The sequence below is a fragment of the Ipomoea triloba genome, chromosome 10 (genome assembly GCF_003576645.1).
Source record: "Ipomoea triloba cultivar NCNSP0323 chromosome 10, ASM357664v1".
In the NCBI taxonomy this organism is placed as follows: Eukaryota; Viridiplantae; Streptophyta; class Magnoliopsida; order Solanales; family Convolvulaceae; genus Ipomoea; species Ipomoea triloba.
The window spans coordinates 17,844,257-17,863,324 of NC_044925.1; the positions used below are offsets into that span (position 1 = coordinate 17,844,257).

General features: G+C 43.3%; 1 protein-coding gene across 1 annotated transcript; it reads left to right on the forward strand.

Moving 5' to 3' along the window:
* The first annotated feature begins 15,491 nt into the window (after nucleotides 1–15,491).
* On the forward strand, nucleotides 15,492–17,584 carry LOC116033238. The gene is made up of 2 exons (XM_031275994.1): nucleotides 15,492–17,064; nucleotides 17,238–17,584. Exons 1-2 carry the CDS (start codon nucleotides 15,492–15,494, stop codon nucleotides 17,582–17,584), a joined length of 1,920 nt encoding a protein of 639 aa, XP_031131854.1.
* The last annotated feature ends 1,484 nt before the right edge of the window (nucleotides 17,585–19,068 follow it).

A 19,068-nucleotide genomic window follows, 5' to 3' on the forward strand; every position in this document is an offset into this window, starting at 1 on the left:
GCCAACACTTATACTTACTCGTATGACTGATTAGCAAGAAAAGAACATTGATTTTATTTTCAGCGCATACGGTAAGTTTGACAAGCGAGCTAATCTGCTAAAGCATGAAGTAAGAACTCACGCAACACCCCAGCAAAAGATATATATATATTAACATAACGGGAATATTTTACAAGACTTTAGCAGAAAAGATAAAATAGAAGGCAAAAGAGATCAAGAACAATCAGAGATGATCAAGAAAGAGTTATGGACTACGAGAGCTTACTTCTTGTTTGCTAGAATCTTCTTGTTGATTGCTTCTCGTGTCTTGATGGGGTTTTTTGTGTCTACCAAACTCAGATAGTCATCTGTGACATGGAAGAATAGGTAGTTTCCGAAAGCCTCCCCAACAAACTCACCTTCAATTACTTCATTCTTCCACCAGTAGATACATTCTTCTAGAGACATGTTGCTGTGAAGGGACATTCCAACATACTTCACCAGATTGAAGATCTGATGGACGAGACTTTGCTCGGTGTCTTCTCTATTTCCGAACTTGAAGGCGATCAACTTTTGTTCATCTTTTCTTTCTTTCTCTGTTTGTTGTTCTTGCCTTTTCCTTTTTCTTTCTCTGTCTTCTTCTCTTCGCTTCTCTAACTCTTTTGTGCGCTGAACCCTTAGATCCTCCTTTCTCTTGGCTTCCTCCACTGCCTTGCTCGTTGTCTTCTCCTTTCTCTTGGCTTCCTCCACTGCCTTGCTCGTTGTCTTTGGGACTTTTGGAGGAGGTCCAGCTGGTTCACTTGTTGTCTTTGGGACTTTTGGAGGAGGTCCAGCTGGTTCACTTGCTGCCCTTCTCTTCTTGCTAGTTGTTGATGTCCTTTCCTGAGTATTTTCCCTCTTCTTGCTAGTTGTTGATGTCCTTTCCTGAGTATTTTCCCCCTTCTTGCTAGTTGTTGATGTCCTTTCCTGAGTATTTTCCCCCTTGGTGGCATCATCTGTGCGGGAAAGGAGGGTGGACATGCCTTCGAAGAGTGCTGGAAGTTGGGCAGGCACTTGGTTCGACAAATCATCGAGTAGTGCTTTCATCACGTCCTGTCGAAGTTTACTAGAATATTGGAAGGCTCGAAGCTCTGCTCGTATCTCAGCTAATTCAGCTCTCGCACCTGCAGCCTCTGCTCGAGCTACAGCAGCTTCATCTGCAGCTTTCCGTGCTGCATCCTCAGCCCATACTGCTTGTTCGAGAAGTTCGTCATGACGGCCTTGGGATTCACTTGTGCCAGCAGCAGGCATTGCAGCATTGCGAACAATAGCGAGTATCCTCTCGAGCTGAGCCATCTTCTGAGATTGATCAGCCATGAATTGACGCACTTCGCCAATGAAGGCTTCTTCGGCCTGTTGATCATAGTCAGAAGTAGAAGAAGAGAAGTGAGAAGTACCTTTTATTGGAGGGGACTTGGGTGCTTCCAGATTTCCACCCATGACTTGCAGTTGCGAGTCCACCTCTCGATTGAGTGTCTGAGGGGTCGCAGGGACACTGGGTTCAGAGCGCGAAGGTAGCTCCATGTCAGGCGCTTCCCGGTTTCCACCTGAGGGATGGATCACTTCTTGCTCTTCACCTCTCGAACCTGGAGCCTCAGCTTCAGCGACTGTTGAGATTGGATCAGCCAGGGAGGGTTCTTCGGTATTGGACGCTTCCCGGTTTCCATCCAATAGAAGTTCCCCCTCAGCGTCACCTCTCGAACCAGTGCTGGGAACTTGGTCATCTGCTGGTGGGGTTGGAGACGAAGTGTCGACAGGTGCTTCCCTGTTTCCACCTTCGATGGTCGCATCGTCCTCCTCAGTACCTCTCGAACCAGCAGGACTTGGGACATTTTGCTCTCGTTGCTCATCAGATTGTACCTCAGCTTGCTCTCGTTCTTCAGGAATCACTATTGTTTCAGGAGCAGCTGGTGTACTCCACCTTTCTCTTTCCATATCGATGGGAAAACCTGGGAGTTTGAGCAACGGTATGTCACCCTCTCGAATTGTCTGTGCTTCATCGGTGTCATTCGAGGGTGTGGACTCAGGTGGTGGCAAAAGAAGAACAGTGTTAGGAGCCACCTCAAGTGCTTTAGAGGTCTCGGATTCACCTCTCGAAGCTGCTACCTGTTCGTCCAGAGCAGAGAAATTTACTTGGGACAAGGGGATTGCGGCTGTTGGTATTGGGTTCTCAGAATCATCTCGAGCAATCCCAGAGGTCTCTCCTGGACCTCTCGTATCCTCTACTTGATGTCCCAAGGATAATGCAGTGGCAAGCCTGATATCTTCTTGAAATTTGGCTTCTGATTCACGGTCCGTGTCAGGCTCGACTTCTTGTTCATCAGCAGCTATGCCCTTCCCTTTGTCAGATCTCTCAATATTTCTCTTGATTGTATTCATTTCATGGGCAAGGTCAAGAAGTTCACTGGCTGGGAGTTCTGTGAGGTTTAACCAGTTCAACGCGAACATCTCCTCAGCCTCCATATCTGCTGCTTGTGCAATCAGTTGATCAAAAGGGCCTGTTCTCCAGTTTATCCATCGAAGAACCCTGGAGAAGTCACTTAGGCTTGTTGCATCTTCACCACGGCGATCTAACTGAGTAGTAGCATCATCATTAAAGTCATGAGATCCAGCAGATAGGATTTCTGTTGCCGATGCAGCTTCCACTGTTACCTCTCGAACCACCTCTCGTGGTTCCTCAACTTCTGTCTGTACTGGATCACTGATCCCAGTACCTCCAATCTCTCGAACATCCTCTCGAGGCTCGACCACAGACTCATCAGCACCCTCAGCATCATCATCAGCATGTAGACTTACAGATAAAGCTCCTGACAGAGACCTAGTAGGGGGCACTCTCTCAACCTCAGTGGCCAGTGTAGCCTGAGGTTCCCCCTGGGCTTGTGCCCTGTTCTCAAGTGGTTCTTGGATTGCTGAAGGTGTTACTTCTCGAATCTGAGTGATGGCGATGGTTTCGGCTTTCTTAGCCCTTTTCGATAAGGTGATCCTCTTGATCAGGTTATCCAGAGGCTCATCATCAGATTCCTTCTCCTTGGCTGGGGCTTTCCTTTTGCCCCTTCCCTTAGGCTTCGAGGGAGAAGGTGCACCCTTAACACCTTTAGCCTTTGGAGCTTGAGATTTCGTCTTACCCATATAGGTATTCCGATGAATCTCTCGCCCTTCCCTCAGTTCTAAGCCCTTCAAACTTAGAAGATATTGAACAACAAAACCGAAACCAACCTTTTTACTGATCGTCAGGTTGGTGTTGGAGACTGAGCTTTGCACCTGCTGTTGAAGAAAATTGAAGATGATATGCGCCCAGTCCATTTTGTTGTTGTTCCAGATGGCGTGGAGGATTTTGAGGATGTCCAGATTGATTTCGTCAGTTCCAGACACCTTGCCAAGCACGAATTTCATGATTAGGTCGGCAGCAAGAACAAACCTCTCCTTTAGGTGGAACTTGCGGAGGGCAGAGGATGCTCTTGTCGGAGCAGACTCCAGTCGGATTTTATCCCAAAAAGCTTGCTTGTCCAAGTCGTAATCCGAGAGGTGCTGGACTGCTTCCTCCGACGTCGCGAAGTCGAATGCCGCTCTGATGTCACCAACGGAGGTCGTGATATGGAACTCATTGAACCGACTCTCTATTTTGCCCTTCGTGACCTTGGCATTCGCGAACCATTTAGTGAAGTCGAGTTCATGAATGGTTTGGTAGTCGTGCGTCATGTATTTCATTAGTCCTGCCTTCTCAAACTTTTTCAGGACTTTCTCCGCCATCTTTGGATTTGACGAGTGGGTGATGAAGCCGTTTTTGTCAAGGATACTTCCCGCCTTGACTTGTTTGATCTGAGTGCGAATGTGTCGCAACTCCCTCTGATATGCGTCGGAAGATGAGGTTGATGTGGAGGATTCGGACGCCATAGTTGAAAGATTTGAGGTTTTGGAGGGAATGTGTACAGTGTTTAGGATTTGGGGGTTTTGGGTATTCGATTTGAGCTTGAATCCGGGTAAGGAAGAAGAATTTGGCTTTTATATCATGTGGATTCGGGTTGGATATATGGGTAGGGTTGAGAGCTTGACCCGAAAAAGGGATCCCGGTTAATTTAAAAGAATTTAAAGGTCAGAAATACCCTTTATAACGGTTATGTATGTAAGATATGGTAAGGGTATTTTGGTAAGATATAATACGGTTTTGGATAGTGGGGTATAAAGAGATGATATTTATATAAGCATGCTCCCACTTATCAAGATAATGCCTTTAAGAGCGGAAAACCGTCAGTAACCGAAGACCACGTGGCTAACATTAACGCCCAAAGTTAGCCATTCCACATATATCCGTTGAGCTCATTAGTTTTACCTCTCGAAGGTAACTCTCGACTTTGCTAGTTTAAGGATCTTCCCCCTGAGTGATTGATCCCTAAACCTCCTTATTCCTCCATCTAAGCATTCCTGTAGTTAAGGATCTTCCTCCTGAGTGATCGATCCCTAACCCTCCTTATTCCTCTATTTAGAGATACGTAGATAGTCAGTTTAATATCTTTCGAAGTGATCTCTCGAACTACCCTTCTTCGAGACATAACACAAAAAGGCAAACTGAACATGTACCTCTCGAACTACCTTTCGAACACAGATTGCGATACGGAGACAAGATTGATTCATCAAAAGATATCACTTGGAACATTTCCTTAAGTTCATTTAGTGATTTTCGAAAACATTACATATGAATCAATATCCTATTAGATTCCATAAAAACTTTTGTTTGGCCTTGGGCAACCTAATAGGAATCTATCGTTAGAACAGGAACTAGCCATCTAAAGTCCTATTTTTCCTAATAACAGAACTAGAGGTGGCTACTCCCCTTCTTGTTCTTCTCTCCGCTGCTGCCTTCCTCACAGGCTTCATCTCCCTTTCCCTTGGTTCTCCATTTGGTTGAGGGAGGTCCTTTTCCAGAATGTGCAGCGGTAGGAGTCCCACTTGTGCAAGACTCTCCTCCTGACTCCAGTATCCCATCGTTGTGGATCTCCTCGCATTTGGGGATCCATTCACCTTGGATGGGAATAGGATGCTTGCTTGGATTATCAGGAAGCTCCGCAATCTGTTCACCCTTCGTTGATTCTGGATAGTTTTCTCCTTGAAAATCTTTGGACTTCGTTGCTGATTTTCTCCCTCTATACCAGAACGGTACATCGTCTTTTCCTTTCTTCTTCTCCATGAAGAGGTCGATGACATAAACTGATGAGAAAACCCTTCTATTTATAGCCCAAAAAGGTTACCACTGTTGAGTCACGGGATGCCATATGAATGACCATTCAATGCTGTGTAACTCCAAAGCTGCCATAAAGTTGATGAAACCGCCCCTCACATGCGAAACAGTTCATGGCACTAAATACAAGAAGATAAGATTTGATCATTCATCCCAATTCTATCATTCCCAATTCTAACCTTAGTTGAGATAATCTATTTTCACATAACGCTTTTGTGAAAATATCTGCTAGTTGTTCCTCCGTTGCAACGTATTCCAAAGTTATATCCTTTTTCTCAACATGGTCTCGGATGAAGTGATACTTGATATCAATGTGTTTTGTTCTTGAATGTAACACTGGATTCTGAGTGATAGCTATAGCACTTGTGTTGTCACACATGATCTTAACCTCTTTACATTCAACACCATAATCCAGTAGTTGTTGCTTCATCCATAAAACCTGAGCACAGCAACTTCCAGCTGCTACATATTCTGCCTCAGCGGTGCTTGTAGCTATCGAATGCTGTTTCTTGCTAAACCATGAGACAAGTCTTCCACCTAGAAACTGACATGTCCCTGATGTGCTCTTTCGATCTATTTTACAACCGGCAAAGTCCGCATCTGAATAACCCATAAGTTCGAAAGATCCACCTCTCGAATACCAAAGTCCAACACTTTGCGTACCTTTGAGATATCTAAGGATCTTTTTAGATGCATTTAAGTGACTTTCCTTAGGACTTGCCTGAAATCTAGCACATACACCTACTGCAAGGGATATATCTGGTCTACTAGCAGTTAAATAAAGAAGAGATCCGATGATACCTCGATATGTAGTTTGATCGACCTCTCGACCTTCACTGTCGACATCGATACGTAGAGAGGTTCCCATGGGTACTTTGACTGAGGATTTCCCTTCTATGTTGTATTTTCTGAGCAGATCCTTGGTGTATTTTTCCTGATTGATGAAGATACCTTCCTTAAGCTGTCTCACTTGTAATCCAATGAAGTAGTTGAGTTCTCCCATCATGCTCATCTCGAACTTCCCTTTCATCAAACTGGAGAACTTCTCGCACAAGTCTGGATTGGTGCTTCCAAAAATGATATCGTCCACATAGATTTGCACCAATAAGATGTGATCCTCATCCTTAATTCTAAACAGTGTTTTGTCCACTAGGCCTTTGGTGAACCCACACTGAAGTAGAAAAGAGGATAGGGTATCATACCAAGCTCTCGGAGCTTGTTTTAAGTCGTAAAGTGCCTTCTTCAATTTGTATACTTTGTCAGCTCCCACGTCCTTCAAGAAACCCGGAGGTTGTTCAACGTACACCTCTTCTTCGAGAAGTCCGTTCAGAAAAGCGCTCTTGACATCCATTTGATATACTTTAAAGTCTTTGAAGGCGGCATATGCGAGAAATGCGTATGGCTTCGAGACGTGCCACTGGAGCGAAGGTTTCATCAAAATCTATTCCTTCCTCCTGACAATAGCCTTTGGCAACAAGTCTGGCCTTGTTCCTAACAATAACACCATCCTCATTCATCTTGTTTCTGAAAACCCACTTTGTACCAATGACATTCTGATGATGAGGTCTCGGAACTAGTTCCCAAACATCGTTCCGTTCAAACTGATGAAGTTCCTCTTGCATGGCTTGCCCAATCTGGATCACATAGAGCCTCATCGATCACCTTAGGCTCTATTTGAGATAGAAAGCAAGCAAACATGCTTTCTCTGTATGCTGATCTGGTCCGAACTCTGTCACGTACATCTCCAATCACTTGATCAGCAGGGTGACTTCTCAGCCATCTTAGGTCGTGTTGTGGCTCCTCAGTTGATACTTCCGTTGAAGGTTGAGATGTGGGTTGAGCATCTATGATCTGGATCGGATCAACTGAGTCAGGAGCTTTCTTCTTGGTAGCTTCATCATCTGATTCTGACTGGAGTTCCGCTACGTCTCGAACTATCGGTTTCTTCCCATCGAGAGGTGAGTCTAATCTCTCGATTGACTCCGACTGAGCTTCCTCAGCTGCTTCCATTGACTTTGATGGTTGATCTGTTGATGCTCTATCATCAAAAGAGACATGTATGGATTCTTCAACCACCAATCTTCGCTTGTTGAAGACTCTGAATGCTTTACTGGTTGATGAGTATCCCAGAAATACTCCATCATCTGCCTTTTCATCAAAAGTTCTTAGCTGAGTCTTCCCATTGTTGTGGACATAGCATTTGCACCCGAATGTGTGGAAGTAGCTTACATTCGGTTTCCTTCCATTCCACAACTCATATGGAGTCTTTCCAACTCCTTTCACGATCAAGGACCGATTTTGGGTATAGCACGCTGTGTTGATTGCTTCTGCCCAAAATCCTTGAGATATGTTAGCTTGTGAGAGCATGGTCCTTGCGGCTTCCTTGAGAGTTCTGTTCCTTCTTTCAGCAACTCCGTTCTGTTGAGGCGTTCGAGCAGCTGACAACTGATGATGAATACCGTTTTCGTTGCAGTAGCTCTCGATAACTTGATTAACGAACTCTCCACCTTGATCTGACCGAATCTTTAGTATCGAGACATCCTTTTCAATTTGAACCTGCTTCAGAAGGTTTGGTAAGGCAACTTTTGTCTCACTTTTCTTGGTTAAGTACACGGTCCAGGTGAATCTTGTGTAGTCATCTACTACCACAAGAGTGTACTTTCTTCCTCTCATGCTGGGTGGGTCTACTGGGCCAAATAAGTCCATATGGAGAAGACTTAGTGGTCTAGTAGATGATGTCTCGGCTTTGGTTTTGAAAGAGGATTTGGTCTGTTTGCAGCGTTGACAAGCCTCACATATCTTATCCTTTCGAAACGTCACTTTGGGCAGTCCTTCCACAAGGTTCCTCTTAGTAAGCTTGTTGATAGTTTTGAAGTTCAGATGGCTAAGCTTACTGTGCNGAGGATTTGATCTGTTTGCAACGTTGACATGCCTCACAAATTTTATCCTTTCGAAACGTCACTTTGGGCAGTCCTTCCACTAAGTTCCTCTTAGTAAGCTTGTTGATAGTCTTGAAGTTCAGATGACTAAGCTTACTATGCCAATCCCAGCATAAGTCTTCCTTGCTCCTTGCCAGCATACATAGGGATGGTTTGGCAGAACTCCAATCCACTATGTACATGTTTCCTTTCCTTGCTGCTTCCAAGACGACTTCGAGAGATTTCTCTTGCATGATTTGGCACTTGCTTTTGGTGAAGACAACTTTGTGGCCCTTGTCACAGAACTGGCTTGTACTAAGGAGATTGAACTTGAGCCCTTCAACGTAGGATACTCCCTTAATAACCAGCTCATTCTTATGAATTTCACCAACAGCCTTTGTGCGACCTTTCTTCTCGTTGTCTCCAAATGTCACCAGGGGACCTTCGATAGGATGGATGTTCTCTAGTAGTGTTAAGTTTCCCGTCATATGTCTCGAACATCCACTGTCAATGAACCACATGTCCCTGGTGTCCTGCAAGGCAATTAAGCAAGTTTAGGTACCCAAACTTTGGGTCCTGGTGGGTTAGTGAGTTTAGGCATCCATTTATACCTTGTGCCCATTATTCCAGGCCTAGGCGCAATGTAGCCATTGTACGTTTGATAATTATAAGGAATGCTAGCAAAGGTTTTAGGCCTCTTTGGTGCATAAATCAACTTAGGTAGAGACTTTTCGACCGGCTTATGCACCATGCCTTTCATACGCTGTTTGGTCATGTGAAATAGCTGGAAGTGAGGTTTCTTCCAGAAATTATGATTCGATGACCAATTCTCACTAGATGGATAGAGTCTGCCTTTCTCCATCCGTGAGTTCCTAACTTTGTGGATCTCAGACCTTCCATATTTGCCTTGAAGCGCATTATATGGAATGTAGCTCCTTTTGTACTTGGAATGGCCTTGCGAGAGATAGCAAGGTGATCTCTCGATATTGTTTACCCGGCCATTCTTCATAGCTTTCCTATACTTTCCATTGCTGGTGTATAGGGACGGTTTATGAATAGCTACTCTAGTCTTTTCTGTTGGTCTTTTATGACCTTTGTTTGGTTTGGGTTGAGATCCTCCATTATTTGAAGTTCCCAAACCATTGGTCTGTTTATCTCTCGAGGGACAGTCTTGACGGAACCCTAGACCGGTTCTATCACTAGTAGGTCTGTGATCATTTACCATTTTCTCCATAGCTTTGGAGGAATTCGTGTATGATGCTATGACCTTTCTAAGATTAAGCTCTCTGGTCTCTCGAGCTTTGCACTCTTCAGCCAGTAGGATTACTTTGGCTTCTAACTCACTTACTTTGAGAGTTAGCTCAGAATTCTCTTTCGAGACATTCTTAAGCATATCTCTTTCTGCAGTTAGCTTGCTGTTTTCTTCCCGGATTTTGGCATGAGTGCTGTTAGCGATACTGAGATCCCTTTTAAGTGTTTCAAGCATCTCAAAGGGATCTTCATCGCTTCCGAACGAAGAACAACGAGAGGTAGAGGTAGAGCAGCGAGATGTGGAAGTAGAGGTTACCTCATTGTCAATGGCCATTAGACATTGATCCTCTTCTTCCTCGGTGTATAAGCAGATGAGTCCCCTCTCATCTTCTGAGCTGTTGCTGCCTTCACTGGAGCTCGATGTCTCGGACTCCTCGATTGCTCTCTCGAGTTCCTCAGCAACAAGCGCCTTTCTGCGCAGATGTTTCCTTGAATCTCCCTTGAAGCCACTTTGTGCTGGCTTTTCTTTGGATTCCTCCTTTCTCCTGGAGTCCCTGCCTTCTTGGCCTTGATACTTACTTACCATAGGGTAAGGGCACTCGGCTTTGAAGTGTCCTGGTCTCCTGCAGTTGTAGCAGAGACCCTGATTTTCCTCCTCTATCCTTCTGGATGAATGTTTCTCATTGTTCCTTCTTGAGGAGGAAGGTGAACGTGCTCTCCGTTGACTTCCTCATGAATTTCCTGAATTTCCTCATGAAGAGAGCAAACTGTTCGTCAGATAACATATTAGTGGGATTAGGATCTGACCTTGAAGAGGTGGATGGTTGATCAGCAACCAGTGCCACATTCCGTCTGTCCACCACGTCCTCATCTCTCGGAAGCATCTCAAATTCGAAGGCTTTGAGATCTCTGAAAAGTTGGTCGGTTGTGGTGTTCTTCAAATCCCTGTGATCACGCATTGTGATCACCTTCATTTCCCACTCCTTGGTAAGGCCTCGTAAGACCTTCAGGTTTAGCTCCTTTTGTGGAATCTCCTTCTCGAGCTCACTGATCTCGATTGATAGCTTCATGAACCGAGATTCCATGCTGTCGATGCTCTCCCCTGGCTTCATCTTGAAGTCCTCGAACTTCTTCATGGCCACGGTGAGCTTGTTCTCCTTTTCCTGTTCGTCACCTTCACCAATTAACATCAAAGTATCCCATACCTCTTTTGCCGTTTTGCACTTTCTCACTTTTGGGAAGATGGTTTCATCTATAGCTCTGAAGAGAATGTCCTTGGCAATATTGTCCAGGTTGTTTCTCTTCCTATCATCACTTGTCCATTCTTCCCTAGGTTTTGGGATGTACTTTTGTGTGTCTTGGGTTTGAGCTGCAGCAGTATTGACCATTAAGATTTTGACTGGTCCAGAAGTTATAACCTCGGCCATCTCATCATGGAGGGTTGATAGATACGCAAGCATGCGTGTTTTCCAGTCATCGAACCTGCTAAGATCAAAAAGAAGATGTCTCGACAACATGCTATCCATTTTTAAAAATTATCTCGTGCTTTGGAAGATTTTTAAAGGGTTTTTCAAAGAAGGATCTCTAGGCAATATAAACAAAGGTTTATATCGATCAGAGAACTGGCTCTGATACCAATTGTTGGTCCCAAGGGGATGGGGTACAAGTCTAGAGGGGGGGGTGAATAGACTTGTACAAGATTTTGCAAATCTTTTTCGACTTCTCGTGTGTATTGGACTTAAGATGTTTAGGTCCGATACCTCACAAGATGAAGACAAAGTTTTATGCGCAGCGGAAAGGTTATCCCCTTTTAGTTAGCACGAGTTTGAGTTAGTTCGAGAGGTGTGGTTATATGCAGTGCAGTTCGAGAGTTAGATAGCGAGAGATAAAAGCAGAAAGTAAATGCGAGAGAGATTTTTAAGTGGTTCGGCCAGCCCGCCTACATCAACTCTTCTTCCAGAAACTCCCTGGAAGGATTGCACTAAAACTTCCCTTTTTAGTACAATATCGAGCGCTTGAGCTTTGATCACCAAGCTCGCCTCAAGCCTCAGGATCTTCACAAGACAGCTCCCAGGTTACTCCGCCTCTCCTCAGGTTTTTCTCCCCGCTTCCAGGTACTCCACCTCTCGAGCACTTGAGCTTTGATCACCAAGCCCGCCTCAAGCCTCAGGATCTTCACTAGACAGCTGCCAGGTTACTCCGCCTCTTCTTGCTTAATCCAAAGCAAGGACCTTTGGTTGTCACAGTTGAGTGTAACAAGCTCCAATCTGACCAAAAGCTATCGTTGAATCAACTTCGATGTAGAGCTGCTTCGGTCACCTTCTAGATGTATAGCAGTTTAAGCTTTGTAACTCTCTCAAACACTAAGATGTGTTCTCTCGCTATTTTGAATATCAGGATGATATTCCAGATTGAGCTCAGGCACTTGAACGTTTGAAATAGACACCTCTTAAGATTTTCAGAATAAGCTCACTTCCTCTGACCAAGACTTTTTTTTTTAACTTGTGTCTTCACGTCCTTTTTATATGAGAGTTAAGGAATAATTCCGTTGGAGGGAAAATTATTCCGTTTGAAATTTGTCTCCCATGCTGTGTATGGGTCTTGCATCTTTTCAGCATTTTTCATGGAGTGGTGGTATTGTAACTTGAACCTTTTGTTTGGTAGTGGATATTCCATAATCCACTTTCTTGAGTCCATGCTTCACTTGCTACTTTTGGTAAAAGTTACTCTTTTTAAATTCCCGTTGATCCTCGTTCTAGGGAATAAGACCGATTTTGGATTAGTGCACCTTCTATCCATTTGTTGTGGAATTCTGATGTGGCATTCACTTCTGGCACCTCCTTAATATTTTATCTCCATGATATTCTTCTTCTCCAAACTTTATTCATGCTTCCTGACCGTCATTCAGCCTTTTGGAGAAATGTCAGTTTATCGAGACTAAAGTTGATGTCTCGATTGTTTGATGTCTTGATCCCCATGTATCGAGAGATCTATCTCTCGAACTCTGCTTATGTCTCGAACTGGGTTGTTGTATCGAGAGATCCTATCTCTCGGACTCTGCTTATGTCTCGAGACTTAGTTGATGTCTCGCAGACCCTTATTCCTCCAGTGTTGTCCCGTGCCTTCTTCTGATCTATCTATAAGATTACAACACGAGACTTTCTAAGATGTTCACACAAGTTTACCTCAAGCTTAAATATTTTCCGAGTTGAGCTCAAGTTACCCGGTTGTATTTTCGCTCTTAGTTTACTTGTCGAACTTACATTGATTCCTATCTTTCGAGACTTTAGGGGATTCTAAAATACATTTTGGTATCATCAAAACCTAATACATTATGTTCCTAACAGGTAAGGGTATGGAGGTGGGTAGTGGTATGTGGGTGGAGGGTAAGTATAGGTAGAATGGGGGTAATAAGGATATGGTTGGGGTTGAGGATTTCCATAGGATTGTCCTCCATGATGTGGGTAACCATGGGGATTCATTTTAGCACTTATTGGCAAACTTCAAGAGGTTTGCTTAAGGAGAATTTCCTGCACAATAGCTTAGCCAACAACAAATAATTTTGCAACTAAAAGTAGTTGCAAGTGAGCACAAGATATTCAAGATAATATAAGCTCACTTCTCAAACAAGGAACAAAAGTAAGAAAACAAAATAAAATACACAAAAAGAAAGCAATTCAAGAACTCTTAAAATTCTACTTCTAAGATGTCAACACTATTCGAAACCGTTTGTCATCCCCGGCAACGGCGCCATTTTGAAGGATGTGTATTTGTGATGAGTGAAGGTGAATGTGAAGGTGGTAAAACGAAGAGTCAAGACTCCCCGAGTGTCGTGTCTCTCAAGGATGACGAATGGGAATCGAATGGGTGTGTTGGCATCTAAGAGGTTGAAGGAAAAGAGTTACAAGATTTGCTAAGGGTTGGATTCATTGGTAAAAGAGGGTAAGGTTGATAAAGGTTGTGATAAAAATAAAGGAAAGTAAAGTGGAGATTGGGGCTTTAGGCTTTTCCATGTAGTTTATCTTTGGTTGGTTTTGTGAATGCAAGTTGTGGAATAGACTTGGGAGTTCATGGCACACTACCAAGTGGCCTCACACTTTGGACTCCCACATCCTCATTCGGTTGGGGCATTTCATCGAACACTTTGTCTACCACTCCTCTCGGATCTTGTCCTTTCGGACTAAGAGCGGAGATGTGGGTGAGTGAGACTCGTGGGTGGCCGCTATCGCACACACACTCACTTCCTTTGGGTTTGCTACCTAATGTGGCCACAAGAGGCACAAAGCTTAAAGAACATCATCCACACAAGTTCAACATCCAACAAGCAAGCAATTCACAAATTAAAGCAACAATATTAAACATCCATATAGATCTACCATGGGGCCACCAATCCCCTATCTAATCTACTCTAGCATACTAAGAAACAAGAAAAAGAAAAGGACATTCAAAGAAACAAGTATTGAATTAGAAATTGAAGAGAATGGTTACCACCCCTTGAAAAATGGGATCTTACAACCTTGATCTTGAATCCCAATCTTCCTTCTTGCCCTTAATCTATTCTAAACTATGATTCGAAGGAATTTTCCCCCATGAGGGGAGAAAACCCTCTAGATCTAACTATCCTATTCTATCAATTTTTCTGATCTAAGCTCCCCCCTCTAGGTTTTGGGCAAAAGGGATTTATATAGGTGACAAAGAAAAGGGACAAATTTCCCAAAATAGCCCTTGGCCCGACCACGCTTGCTCACACGCGTGTGAGTGGCGTGGTGGCTCTCTGGAATAATTCCACGCCCAGCCACACGCGTGTGAGGCTGCGTGGGGCGTTACTGCATGTTAGCTTGTTCATCTTTTGCTCTATTTTAGCTTCAAATCCCTCTTCAACCTGTGAAATACTTCAAAACTCTTCTTGGAAATGTTGTTAGAAGAAATTGATCGCATTTGAGCTGAAATGCATGCAATTGTTGTAATTGGATGTCAAAACGATGCGCTTTTAATCTAATAAAGACCCCTTATAAGTGCTATTCTTGGTGCTTATCACATCGCCTTGAGATCCTTTTGGGGTAAAATCTTTCATTGTAACTTGCTTTCTCTTTGGAACTCTTTAGCTTTTCCTTTTTCCTAAAGTTACTTGCTTTTATTTTGATCTTGTAAATATGTTTTTCTATTTGAATGAGATGATGTTGTTAAAGCCTATGAAAGGCTAATCCCTAGGATAGGGGCTAGGAAGGATGGAGATTTCATGTTCATGATCTAGAATTGATGAATGAGTTTGATTTCTTTGGGGAATGTTGAAATTGTGTGTATGTTTTGTATGATCTTGTTAGATCGAGGGCCCCGATCTCTTCAAGAGTATAGGATCATCTCTTTGGCGAGATATCGCAAAGAGATGAAGCCCACTACCCACGTCTCCCGCTCTCAATCTGAGAAGATGAGATCCGGAGGGATCTTGTAGACAAAGTGTTTGTCAAAATTCCCCAACCGACTGAGGATTGGGAGCTTGAGTGTGACGCCACTCAGGACATTGTTCCAAGCTCCTTCAAACATGACTCGATGGAAATCAAGCCCCTACCATGTGTGTTGAACCAATCTCCATGACGTTTTAGCCCCCATCCGCTTTTACTCATATTTACTTTTCCTAGATCTCCTTAATCTTTGCACCCTTACCATTCCTTCTCACCAATCTCTATATGCTCAACCTTCGCGTTATCTAAACAATTCAAGATAGGAAAACCGGACATTCTCGAATTTGCCATCCATGAGAGACACGACACTCGGGGAGTTCATGACTCTTCGTTTTACCACTTCCATTACACACTACATCATTCACGCTAAACTCACAACCATCAAAATGGCGTCGTTGCCGGGGATGACAAACGGTGAATTTAAAGTTTTATTATCTTGAATTATTTGGATAACTTGCTTGTTTCATTTTCTTTCGTTTTATTCTATTGCTATCTACACTTTTTTACCCAACTACACATCACTTGAGCTAATCTGTGAAAGGAGTTGCCTCTTGTGCTCCGATTCCTTGTTTCAAAATTTGATTGTAGGACTTCTGTGACGCAATCATGGATCCACCTCCACCTAACGATCAAACTTACCATGGTTATACGCCATATGGACGGAACCCTTACTATCCCTCACCGCCACAACCACCATATCCACCACCTCAATATTATCACAACTACCCTTTTCCTTATCCACCTTCTTTTTCATATCCTATGCATCCACCACCAATTTATTATCATGAACAAGCTTATGCAACCCAACATTATCAGCCCCAAAGATATCCTATTCATGAGATGCCTTCATATTACCCTCCAACGCACCTTGACGAGCCAAACCACCTAAATTCTGAGAATTTTTCAGGTAGTGGCCCATCCACGCGAGCAACACGCATGTGTGCAGGCGTGGGAGCTCACTGGAATAATTCCACGCCGGGTCACATGCGTGTTGACGACGTGGATCGAGCCGAAATCTATGCCTACTCTTCTACTCCCCCAGAACAGCCTCTTTCACCCGAAAACAACCAAACCACCCTTGAACAACGCTTAAATGATTTTATACGAGGGACGAGGGAGGAGAATGCTAAACTCAAAGAAACTATCACCAAAGAGATGCTGGGAGAAATTCAAGAGCTTCGCCACGAAACACTCTCACCGCTCCAAGTCCAGGGAGAAACGGACGTGAACGCTGTGACACTAAGAAGCGGGAGAGCACTTCCAGAAGTTGTTCCACCACCACCGCCATCTGTCCCAGCAGAAAATCTGAGGATGGACAAAGATGAGACTTCCAACGCAACACAAGTTGAACAAGCACTCGAAAAAGAGATCGGAAGGGAAGAAACGCAACCGCCACAACCTTCTCGGAAAGGAAAAAAAATCATGCAAGAGCCACCACCAGTGCCGAAAGAAAAACTCCCATTTCCTCAAAGATTCCGCACTGATATCGACAACGCCAAGTATGATAAGTTCCTACAAATGCTACGCCAACTACACATTGACATGCCATTCATTGACGCATTAGGAGAAATGCCGAGGTATGCCAAATTCCTTAAAGATATTTTGTCTAACAAAAAGAGATTGGCTGAAATCGCTACTGTTGTGTTAGGAGAAGAGTGTTCTACTATATTACATAAGGATGTACCCGAGAAGTTAAAAGATCCGGGAAGTTTCACTATAGCTTGTAATATAGGAAGAACAACCTTTAATAGAGCCTTGGCAGATCTAGGTGCTAGTATTAATTTGATGCCTTTTGCTTTATATCGAAAATTGAATTTAGGAACTCTTAAGCCTACACGCATGTGCATTCAGTTAGCTGACCGATCCACCAAATACCCCAGGGGTATAGTGGAAGATGTTTTGGTCCGAGTCGATAAATTCATTTTTCTAATGGATTTTGTGATCTTAGATATGGACCCGGATGTGGAGATTCCTCTCATCTTGGGCAGACCTTTCTTGGCGACCGCTAGAGCTTTGATAGACGTAGGGGAATGCAAACTCGTTATCCGTGTGGGAGATGAGTTCGCCAGCTTCGACGTAACCAAAATTATGAAATATCCTCTAGATGGGGATGAATGCTTTTTTGTCGACTACGTGCATGATGAATTGATTATTTATGGGAAGTGCCCAAAGCCAAGAGGCATGATTTTAATTGGGAATGTCCCATAGGGGCCAGGAATTGTAATGAAAATACATTTGAGCATGAGCTTAACACTTTACATATTGCTTTACACCGAGAGGTTGATCGTTTTAATTTGATTGATAATGATTGTGCTTCTGAATTCGTTGAAAATATAAATTCTGTTGGTGAAGTCTCGGAGGAAATGGTTGGAAATGATGGGGATGAACTTGATGAATTTGGGGAGGAGTTTGATGTTGGAAATGAGAAAAGAAATGAAGAAGACGAAATAATACAGGAAGGAGAGTTGAAGCCTTTGCCTACGCACCTTGAGTATGCTTACCTAGGATCGGGGAAGGAGTTGCCAGTTGTCATCGCAACAGATCTTTCAGCTGTACAAAAAGAGCAACTGATAGCAGTGCTGAAGAGAAATAAAGAAGCAATCGGTTGGAGGATGACTGAGTTCAAGGGGATTAATCCGGCTATTTGCACACATAAAATTCTATTGGAAGAAGGGGCCAAACCTGTAGCCCAACCGTAGCGTCGACTTAACCCGAACACATTCGAAGTCGTGAAAAATGAGGTGATCAAACTTATGGACGTCGGAATGATTTACCCTATTTCGGACAGTGCATGGGTTAGGCCAACTCATGTGGTGCCGAAGAAAGGTGGAATCACAGTCACTGAAAATGACAACAAGGAACTGATCCCTACAAGAAAAATAACTGGATGGTGAGTCTGTATCGATTATAGGAAGCTCAACGAAGCCACTTGTAAATACCACTTTCTGTTGCCCTTCATAGATCAAATGATTGAGAAAGTAAGCGGATACGGCTACTACTATTTCTTGGATATAATGAGTGGATACTTTCAAATTCCAGTAGCCTTGGAAGATCAAGAGAAAACAACATTCACTTGTCCGTTTGGTACATTTGCTTACAGAAGAATGCCGTTTGGTCTCTGTAACGCCCCTGCCACCTTCATGATCTGCATGTTAGATATTTTTGAAGATTTTATTGGTAATTTTATGGAAGTGTTTATGGATGATTTCAAAATTTTCGGACAAACTTTCGAAGAATGCCTTGGAAATCTAGAGAAGGTGTTAGAACGGTGTTAGCAGATGAATTTGGCATTATCATGGGAAAAATGCTATTACATGGTCACGGAAGGAATTGTGCTTGGACATAAAATCTCAAAAAAAGGTATTGAAGTTGACAGAGCAAAAACAGCAATCATTGAAACCCTGCCACCACCGCACAATGTGACATCCTTGAGGAGTTTCTTAGGACATGTGGGATTCTACAGAAGATTTATAAAAGACTTCTCAAAAATTGCAAGACCGTTGACTAGATTGTTGGAAAAGGGCGCTATATTTGAACTAAATGAGGACGCTATAAAAGCATTTCAAGATTTGAAAAAAGCCATGGTACATACTCCGATTCTTGTAGGACCAAAATGGGATCAACCTTTCGAACTAATGTGCGATGCAAGTAATTTTGCAGTTGGAGTTGTGCTAGGGCAGAAAAATGACAAGAAATTTCAGCCTATTGCCTATGCTAGTCAAATGTTAACAAAGCCACAACAAGCCTACACCACGACCGAGAAAGAATTATTTGCAATAGTGTTTGCATTGGATAAATTCAGATCATATCTCTTGATGTCAAAGGTCGTCATTCATATTGATCATGCGGCTATCAGATTTCTTATGTCTAAACCTGAAGCAAAGCCAAGACTAATTAGATGGATTTTGTTGTTGTAAGAATTTGACGTGACTATTGTGGACCGAAAAGGAGTTGAAAATAGTGCAGTTGATCATTTGTCGAGACTAGAAAATGAGAAGGGACAAGATACATCTGATGAAGTAAATGAATATTTCCCTGAAGAGAAATTGATGGGTCTTTATCTCACTCCTTGGTATGCTGACCTAGCAAACTACCTTGTAGGGGGTAACTTACCAGAATTCTTGGACACACGCGCCAGAAGGAAACTAAAGGCTGGATCTCGATTTTATTTCTGGGACGAGCC

Coding starts and splice junctions, on each gene's coding strand:
- LOC116033238 (XM_031275994.1), top strand. CDS start 15,492: ATGGATCCACCTCCACCTAACGATCAAACTTACCATGGTTATACGCCA. Junction 17,065..17,237: donor GAAGTGCCCAAAGCCAAGAG/GCATGATTTTAA, acceptor CTGTTGGTGAAG/TCTCGGAGGAAATGGTTGGA.